General features: G+C 42.7%; 1 protein-coding gene across 1 annotated transcript in view; it reads right to left on the bottom strand.

The window, feature by feature from the left end:
* LOC103740077 (sodium/glucose cotransporter 1-like) overlaps window positions 1–1,786 on the bottom strand; it is a 53,854-nt gene extending 52,068 nt beyond the window's left edge. The window contains 1 exon segment of the mRNA XM_008840627.1: window positions 1,562–1,786. Coding sequence (XP_008838849.1) covers window positions 1,562–1,786 — 225 coding nt within the window.
* Window positions 1,787–10,380: the final 8,594 nt, after the last annotated feature.

The following is a 10,380-nucleotide window of genomic DNA, read 5'->3' as shown; positions in this document are numbered from 1 at the left end:
TTTATGTGTATGCATGTATTGCCTGCATGTAGGTAAGTGCACCCATGTCATGCAATGCCATGGGGGTCAGAAGAGGGCTTTGGATTTCCCTGGAACTGGAGTTAAGGACAGTTTGTAGCCACCATGTGGGTACTGGGCATTAAACCCAGGTCCTCTGCAAGAGCAGTCAGTGTGCTTAACCACTGAGCCATCTCTCCAGCCCCTCCATGCATTTTAAATTTTATTTTTATTTCATGTGTATGTGTGTTTTACCTGAATTATGTACCTGTACCTGTGCATGTAATGCCTGTGGAGGCCAGAAGAGGGTGTCAGATCCTAGAACTGGAGTTACAGACAATTGTTAGCCAGCATGTGGGTGCTAGGAATCGAGCCTGGGTCCTCTGCAAGAGCAGCCAGTGCTCTTGACCACTGAGCTGTCTCTCCAGCCTCCTCCACACATTTTATGGCTTCCAGAAGAAAAGCAGAAGCAACGAATTTACCTTGAAAGTAACCAGGTGGCTGCCTAGTTCTGAAACCTCAGTCAGATATGGGCACTAAGTGGGGCCAAGAGTCAGCTGGGACCAGAGAAGTCTCTCTCAGTGATGATGGCATTGGCGGAGGGATCCACAAATTGGTGCTCAAATGCTAAGAGTCCCTGCCAAGGCCACCTGAAAGTGCATTTCTCACGACTGAACCCAATGAAGAAACGTTGTTTGCTTGACTGATATGAGTATAGACTCCAGGTTTTCCTCACCCTTTGGAATAAAGATTCTATGTAGTCTGTTCATGGGGGTTGGTTCCTGGAGCCCTTGTGCATATCAAAAGCTGAAGTGGTTAAGTGCCTCCTGGGTCAGGCAGCTGTAAGTTTGCATCACAGCTCCATCATCCTTGGCTTGTTATTTAATCTTTCTGAACTTCAGTTCAAATCACAGTACAGTCCTCCCTAGTGTACATGGAAGACTGGTTCCAGGCCTCTAGATGCTCGTCTTTTATGTAAAATCACGTAGTAATTGGATATAACCTTCAATACATCCTCTGTGTACTTTAAATTGCCTCTAGATTATAATTTAGGTATTATAATACTTAATGTCAATAATTGTCATACTGTACTGTTTAGGGAATGGTGGAAAGTTCCTAAGTGTCCTGTGCAAATGAAAAAAAAATCTCAAATACTTGCAGCATTATTGGTTGGATCTGTAGATAGGGAACTCGTGAATACCAAGGGCAGACTGCTATTCACAGCATGGTTGCATTGATCGTAGTAACCACCATGCTTCTCACACAGACTTCTTGTGAACTGCTGTTCAGGTTTGGGGTTAAAAGTTGGCAGGGGCAGGGCATTTGAGTTACTTGATTATTTGCAAGAGATGGAGGATAAAGGGCATGGGAAGGGGTGATGGTCCAGAATAGCTCTGTCGAGAAAGTGGTTGACTGTAGACAGGAAGGGTCGGGAGTGAAAGGGAGGACAGGGCAATCCCTCTGTGGCTGTGCACAGTTGGTTCCAGGATGCGAGGTGGAGGTCAGGTGTCCGAGCATAAGGAGGTGAATCCCAGCCCAATGTCTGAGCCCCTAGGTCACATACCCACAGGCCAATGGACAGGGTCAACAGGAGGTACAAAATCACTACCAGTGTGTCTAGGGCGCCAATGATACTTAAGCCCACATAGCTCTTGTTCAAGGGGAAGGTGTGGTACTTATCCAGGACGTTCATGGCAGCATTTCCAGACCAGGTGAGCAGCGCTTGTAGCCAGAAGCCGTTGAACATCAACGGTTCGGGACCCAGTTCCAGCTCTGGCTTGCAAGGCATCCTGGGAAGAGCCACCAGACAGCCTGAGTGTTCCCAGCAGGCTCTGCGTCCCAAGTCTCCCCAAGATTTAAAGAATTCTTTCCTTTAGGTTGGTCTGATTAGCCAACAAAATGAAAACGGCCTCTTGGCTTCCAGGTACGACCCAAAGCTGTCTCTTTTTCAACTATTAACAGTCATCCTTAGCTAAGGTGGGACGTGGAGGGGACTAAAGTGAGACCACTGCCGTATATCCACTGATGGTTTTTTTACAAGCTATGCTGGACCCTGGGGCAAAGACAGAAACCAGTAACACCATTCCAGCTGATTTTGAAATTTTGGTATTTTGTTGATGGTTGGTTTTTGCAATAATTTTGATTACTAAAATTATTTCATTAAACAGTATTTTAATTGCTGAGGTCTTTTCTTTTTTGGTACTTATTTTTTAAAATATTTTGTTATTTTATTTTATTTGTGTAAGTGTATTGCCTGCATGTGTGTAAGGTGCAGTGCTCACAGAGGTCAGAAGAGGATTCTGGATTCCCCTGGAACTGGAGTTAGGATGGTTGTTAGCTGCCATGTGGGTGCTGGGATTTAAACCCCGGTCTTCTGCCAAGAGCAGCCAGCCAGTGCTCTTAACCGCTGACCCATCTCTCCAGCTCTGACATTTTTTGTGCCAAGCAATTCCTCAATTCTCTTTACCACAGTCTCAGCTCTAGGTGGAAGAACGTGTCACAAAAGGTTCTCAGCTTTGTGCAATTCAACTGTTAATAGTGATGTGTCTTTCTTTTCTTTTGTTGTGGGGATGTTGTGCTTGGACAGAACCCAAGGTTCTATACATGCTTGGCAAGGACTCTACCACTGAGCTCCGTCCCCAACTGATGTGCCCAGCATTATTTTTTTCTTGGTGCATTTCCTTGTTAAGTTGTATTTTAATAAATATTGAATAATAATGACAATAATAATGACTAATACATACCTACTGCTAGGTGCCAGGACCCCTTTTTTACTTTACATAGATTAACCCACTTTGTTCTCACACTAATCAATCTGAGTCTATGACAAAGGGAGGAGGTTTTTTTTTCCTTCAAGCCAATCAGAAATCCACTGTTTCAGAATCCAGAGCAGAATCCTATCATCCCAGCTTAGTCCATTGCTGCCCAGTAAAAATACATGAAAGGGGGGCTGGAGGTGTGGCTCATTTGGCAGAGCATTTGCAGGTCATGCACAAAGCCTTGGCTCAATCGCCAGCATCACATAAACTGGACATGGTGGCACACACCTATAATCTCAGCACCCCAGAGGTGGAGGCAGGAAGATCAGAAACTCAAGGTTAACCTTGCTGCCCAGAGAGTTGGAGGCCAGCCAGGGGGGGTGAGGGAGAGGGAGAGGAGGAGGGAGGGAAAGAGAGAAAAGGGGAGGGGAAGAGAGAGAGGAAGAGGAAGTGAGGGGGAGGGGAATAAAAGAAAAGAAAAAGGTAGATGTGATTTAAAATGCTCCAGTAGCCACATTTTAAAAGTAAACAGGTTGCTGGGCGTGGTGGCGCACGCCTTTAATCCCAGCACTCGGGAGGCAAAGGCAGGCAGATCTCTGTGAGTTGAAGGCCAGCTTGATCTACATAGTGAGCTCCAGGACAGCTGGGGCTACAGGGAGACCCTGTCTCAAAAAGACTCCCCCCAAAAAAGTAAATAGGTCAAATTAAACATGATTTTGTCCAATGTATTTAAAACACATTAGGTCTTTGAATCTGATGTATATTTTACACTTGCAGCACATCCCAATTCTCACAGTAACTTTTCATCAGAAATTCTTGATCTGTGTTTAGACCTTATAAAAATTACAGTTGCACATGTAGACCACATATCAAGTTGTTCTAAATATATTGGAAGGTTTTCTAGTAACTGTAAGAAATGGTTACATTTCACCTTCCTTTAAATCAATGACAAACTTAGTTCATCTTTTCAGAAGAACTGATTTTGAAGCAAAATCATATCAGTTTCAAAATTATGTCTTTCCAAGTCAAGCAAATTCATTAACCTCTGTTGTCAACCCAATATTACTGGCATCAAAATCAGAGACATAACATAATTTGAAATGTACTTTTAAGTTGACCAATGTCAGAACGGACATGGTGGCACACTCCGGAGGCAGAGGCAGGTGATCTCTATGAGTTCAAGGCCAGCTTGGTCTACACAGTGAGTTCCAGGAAAAAAAAAAAAAAAGAAAAGTTGATCAACATCATAAAGTGGGGCTGGGGCTGGAAAGATGCCTCAGTGGTTAAGAGTACTGGCTGCACTTGAAGAAGACCCAGGTTTGAATCCCAGCACCCACATGGTGATTAACAATCCACAGTAACCGCAGTTCCAGGTTCCAGGCCCTCTTCTGGCCTCCTCCAGCACTGAATGACACAGGTGCACTTACATACATGCAGGCATAATACTCGTACACCTGAAAATAAATACATCAAAAAGATTTTTAATCATGAAGTGTTCTTCAAAATTCTCTGGCAGTGTTGATAGTTAATTTACACAAGATAGCCAGTTACAGGGCTGGAGAGATGGCTCTTAGTTTATTTATGGCTTCATATTTAAAGTGGGCTTCTTTCTGTTTTGTTTTTGTCTTTCATGACAGAACCCAGACTGGCCTAGGATTCATGATCCTCCTGCCTCTGCCTCTCCGGTGTTGGGCTTACAGGTGTGTGCCACCATGCCTAGCTCTAAAGTAAGTTTCTTGTAGCTAGCCTGGAACTCACTATGTAGACCAGGCTGACCTGGAACTCACAGAGAACTGCTTGACTCCGCCTCTCAAGTCCTGGGATTAAGGCATGTACTATTCGCTCATCCAGCAAGTCTTGCTTTAAAAAAAAAAAAAAATCAGATCATCTCTGCCTTTTAACCAACCTGGTAGATCACTAGACGTCATACAAGTATTCATATAATTTGTGTAAATATACTATCATGCTGTTTGTTTCTATGTCTCAAATCTTTTTCCTCCTTCTTCTGGATTCAGTGGTGTGTGCTGTGTGCACTTTCTTCTTAGCTCCTGTGAGTTTGTTAGCTACTACCTTGTGCTATTTCAGTGGTTGCCTCAGAGTTCATCGTACACATCTTGAGCTTAATCCAGTTTGCCTTCTGGCGCTGTCATTTCACTTCGTCGGACAATGGTGTACCCCATTCCTGTCCTCCCAACCTTTATGCTATTATCAAACATTTTACCACACATTTGTTATGAATGCCGCATTTTAATTTATCAATGTTACCATTTCTTTTTTTTTAATGTTACTATTTCTTATTTAAGCAATTTAATGTCCTTTAAAGAGATTTAAATAAATAAGAAATGTCTCTCCTTTTTTTATTCAATGCAACCACATTAGGAAGAGGAACAAATAGAGTTGAGTTCCAATAGCTCCCCAAGTCCATCTTTCAGGAACTGACATGAGGTTTAGGTCTGAAGAGAGATCAAGAGGACTATATAATCATCCCGGTCAGAGTGTGGTCCTGCCCATCAGTGGCCCATCTTTGTCTGAGCTCCAGTCTCTCCTACAAGGTAGTCTGACAGGTTGTCAAAACTGTGTGAAATATATTTGGTAGACAAGATCCTCCTTTAGCTCGTATCAGGTGTCAGCCTTTCCTTCTCCTAGCACGAGATTCCTGGGGACATTCCAGGTCCTTGGGGACCATTGTTTCAATAGTCTAATAGGCAAAAGAAGGGTCACAAGTATCTCTAGTGAAATTATCTTCACTCCTGCCAAGACAGTCATCATCTCCCACTCTATTTTTTTTGTAATGTATATGAGTGTACTGCCTGCATGTATATAAGTGCACCCATGTCATGCAATGCCCATGGAGGTCAGAAGAGGGTGTTGAATTCCCCTGGAACTGGAATTATGTATGAAAGGTTGTTAGCTGCCATGTGGGTGCAGGGAATCAAACCCAGATCCTCTGCAAGGGCAGCCAATGCTCTTAACCACAGAACTATCTCTCCAGCCCCCCTCCCTCTATTTCTATACCCCAATCTTGAGTTAAAATATGCTTGTGCCTGAAACAAGTAACATAAGCAAAATACAAATAGAAGCCAAAGTTAAGAAACATTAAGTGTCAGATAACCATGAGTAAAAAGCATCTCTCCATAACATCTTGGCTTCAGTTATTTCTGAAGGACTGACACAAGTAACCCCATTTTGATGTCGACTTTGAGACAGGGTCTTGCTATGCTCTCACGAGCCTCCTGCCTCAACTTTCCAAGTGCTGGGATTACAGGCAAGTGCCATCAGGGCCACTGAAGCTTTATTTTTATCCTGGCAACTTCTCCCCTTGTCTCTGAATAATATTTTCTGAAGACATCACTAGTTACACATCTTACAGTTTGCTGTCTCTCACCGTCAGGATGAAATCTATTCTGATTGGTCTTATCTGATCTACTACACTGGCAGGGAGGGGAAAGTGATAGATGGATGTCAGCGAGTTAGTACCAGTAAAACCCTTTGTGGCCAATTTGAAACACTTAAGATGGGTAGAAGGAGAGGCGCCCGGCCAGGCATGCTGGGAGTCCATTCTAGAATCTAATTTTCTCTGTCCTCTGAATGATGTCCAGGTATCTCAACAACAACAACCAAATACTGTTCTGGCTCTTTGATTAGAAGGTGCACTTCTGCAGCACAGTAACACACAATAGCTTCAAAGTCTTACAAAAAACACAGCCAACAGAATCAAATATTTTGTGGAAACTAGTTTAAAATTAAGTACTTGTTTAAAGATGTTCTCCTTAGGTGTCCAGTGTTCAGAACCTTCTAATTATGAGGAGACACTGATGAAGTGCCCATGTTTCTGTTTAGGGAGACTAGTCAAGCTACAATTAAGAACACGTGAGCACAGACCCAGGCAAGGTTAGCACGATTAGCAAGTCTAGTGCAGAGAATGCCAGCTTGGTAAAGATTTTTTCCTAAGCTTTGCATCTTAGAAGACATATAATACAAGAGGAAGGTTAATATATTTAATATATAAAGGAGTGAGCAATAATTAGCATCATTACACAAAAGAACTACGCTAACTTTATGTACTAACTCAGAGTCCACTTTTGAAGCAAAGTTTAGAATCTTTGACTCAGTAGGAATAATAGGCCTACAGTATTGACAAAAAAAATTGTAAACCTTTTACAAAATCATGGAACAGTGATAATGATCACAAACAGACTCATTTTATGATGTATGAATGTATCTAATATATACAATAACAGAATATTATTTAGTCAGGGCAAATAGATACAGGCCTTAATTAGCAGGGCTGCCCAGTGGCAGAGATTTTTATCTGAATGGCACTGATTAGAAATAACAGAAACTTCAAAAGGATTCCATTGACAATTTTTCATTGTGTGTGTATGTATGGTGAATTCATCTGTGTGTGCAGCTGTGTGCAGATGTGAGTGCCCATAAGTGCACAGGTTAAAGCTGAACTGACTAGAGAGTCTTCCCCTATCACTCTCCACCTCTTTTTTATTTTATTTTTATTTTTATTTTTATTTTTGTATTTTTGAGACAGGGTCTCCCTGTAGCCCCAGCTGACCTGGAACCTCCTATGTAGACCAGGTTGGCCTTCATCTCACAGAAATCCACCTGCTTCTGCCTCCCAAGTTCTGGGATTAAAGGTGTGCTCCACCACACTTGGCATCCACCTTATTTTTTGAGACAAGGTCTCTCACTGAACCTGGAGTTCACTGTTTTGGCTACCCTGACTGGCCAGCAAGCACACAGAATCTGCCTGTCTCTATCCACCACCCATCCCCAGCCCTGGAGTTACAATAGATGCCACCATGCCCTGTTTTCTGTGAATCTAAGGAACCTCAGATCCTCATGCTTGCACAAGCACTTCACCCACTGAGCAGTCTCTCCAACTTCCATTTTGCATGTTGTAAAAAAGTGAGCACTTATTGGCCACTTTATATATATATATATATATTAATCATATATCTCCAGGACTGGAGAGATGGTTCAGTGGTTAAGAGCATGGACTGTTCCTCCAGAAGACTGGGACTCCAATCCCAATGACTAGTGGTTCCCAGCAACCACATTGGTGGCTCACAACTGCCTGTATCCAACTCCTGGCAGATCCAACACCTCTGGCTTTTGTGGGCACCTGCATTCTCATGCACATACCGGCACACAGACACATAACTGAACATAAAAATAAATCAAAAAATTTAAATTCAAAAAGTTACATCTCTAACTTTCCAAACTTTGGCATAACACGTAAAGTTCAGATATACAACTTTACACATTTCTAGTCGTAAATGTATAGGATATTCAATGTACTAAAATAACTTTAAAATACTTGTTTGCAAAGTGATAAAGACTTTAACATAAATAGATTTCAGTGAACCTTGAGTTCCTAAGCAGTCAAAAGTCTAATAAAAATCAGCGAAAAACATAAGCAATTATCTCATAAAGCGCACGCCTTCAGTCTCAGCACTCGGGAGGCAGAGGCAGGCGGATCTCTGTGAGTTCAAGGCCAGCCTGATCTACATAGTGAGTTCCAGGTCAGGTGGGGCTACAGGGAGATCCTGTCTCAAAAAGACCAAAAATAAATAAATAAAAAAAAAAAATAAATAAATAAATAAATAAATATCAAAATCTTCATGGGAGGACTCATAACACAACTTTCAATAATAACTCTGAGTATTAATGGTCTCAATTCCCCAGTCAAAAGACACAGACTAGTAGATTGGATCAAAAAGCAGAAACCTTATCTGTTGCCTCTAAAAATGAACTTCACCACAAAAGAATGACACTTTCCTAGGGTGAAAGGATGAAAAAAAGGTTTTCCAAGCAAATGGACCTAGGAAATGAGTAGATATTGCTATTCTAATATCTGACTAGATAGACTTCAAATCAAACTTTGTGAGAAAAGATAAAGTTGGTCACTTCATACTTATCAAGGAAATGGACATTACTATTCTAAATATATGTGCTCCAAATATAGATGTATCCAATTTCATTAAACAAGTACTACTATAGGTAAAGTCACAGATTATTTTCAACACAATAGTAGCAAGTGACTTCAATACACTATTCTTACTAACCAGGTAATCCTGACAGAAAATAAACATAAATATATGAATTAATTGACATCATAGATCAAATGGACTTAGTAAATATCTACAGAACATTCCATTTAAACACTTCAGAATATACATTTTTCTCAGCAGCCCATGGACCTCTCTTCAAAATTGATCATACATTAAAAGACAAAGCAAGTCCTAGCAAATATAGGAATATTGAAATAATTCTTTGTACTCTATATGACATAATGGAATAAGACCTCAAGTTGACAGCAAGATATGGAGATTAAATAACATACCGATGAACAATGAATGGGTCCTTGAAGACATGAAGACAGAAATAACATTCCTGGAATTAAATGAAAATGAAAACACAACATACCAAAACTTATGGAATATAATGAAAGCAGTCCTACAGGGAAGTTTATATCTGTAAGTGCCCACATTAAGAAATCAGAGAATGTCGCTCCCACCCGCAGGCCTCTCTCCTGGGTAAGTCCATTGTACCCTCCATGCCTTGACTTCGCCAGCCTCATTCACCCTCCCATCTCTGCCTCCGTACTCTCCTCTGAGTTTGGGCCCTGCCCAATTCCTTGTCTTGGGGCCCCAGACACCTGGGGAACCAATACTGCTCCCTGATCCTTTTCATCCAGACCAACAGAGTGCCTTCTCTGGGCCCCAGGAGCTCTGCTTCTGGGCCTGGCCCAGCCCTCACCTCCCTCTGCTTCCCTGGGCCCGCAGGACCCACCAGAGGCCTTTCTCCTACCCGCAGGCCTCTCTCTGGGGTAAGTTCATTGCACCCTCCGTGCCTTGACTCCCCCAGCCCCATTCACCCTCCTGTCTCCTCAGCTGTTCTCTCCTCCAAGTTTGGGCCCTGCCTCATTCCTTGTCTTGGGGCCCCAGACACCTGGGGAACCAATACTGCTTCCTGATCCTTTTCATCCAGACCAAAGGAGTGCCTTCTCTGGGCCCCAGGAGCACTGCTTCTAGACCTGGCCCTGCCCTCAACTCCCTCTGCTTCCCTGGGCCTGACCACCTGCCAGCCTCCTTCTGGGATGTGGGAGCTGACCTTTCCTCTTCCTGATCCTTTGCATCCAGACCAACCCAGCTCCTCAGTGCAGTCCCCAGGAGTCCTTGGAGCCTCTTCCCGCCCCATCTGCCTTTGCATCTCTAGGTGGCAATTCCACCAGCTGGCCTAGACCAGCATCTTTTCTGGCCCAGGCTCCCAGGCCAGTCCAACCCCCAAATTCCTGAGGCCAAATTTGTTCCTGGAGGGATGCAGACCTTGGGAGAAAACCTGAAATCATCTGACCCTCATCTGAATTGGGCCTCTGTGGGAACTCCTGAAGACAAAATCAACCTGGCCATTCCAATATAAAATCAAAAGGGAGAACCAGAAGCTTAGACTAACCAGCTTTTCACGCCCAAAAAGTAAACCACAAAGGCACACAAAGTTTATAAAAAGAAGCAGACCTAAACTTGAAGACTTGCGTCTCACACAAGAATCAGAAACTACAAAAGAAATTCACATGTCAAAATCACAGAGGAAAAAATAATAATATGAA

The sequence above is a fragment of the Nannospalax galili genome, unplaced genomic scaffold (assembly GCF_000622305.1).
Source record: "Nannospalax galili isolate Female #2095 unplaced genomic scaffold, S.galili_v1.0 scaffold2661, whole genome shotgun sequence".
NCBI lineage: Eukaryota > Metazoa > Chordata > Mammalia > Rodentia > Spalacidae > Nannospalax > Nannospalax galili.
The sequence above is the reverse complement of the archived record's forward strand: the minus strand, read 5'-3'. Positions and strand labels throughout refer to the sequence as shown.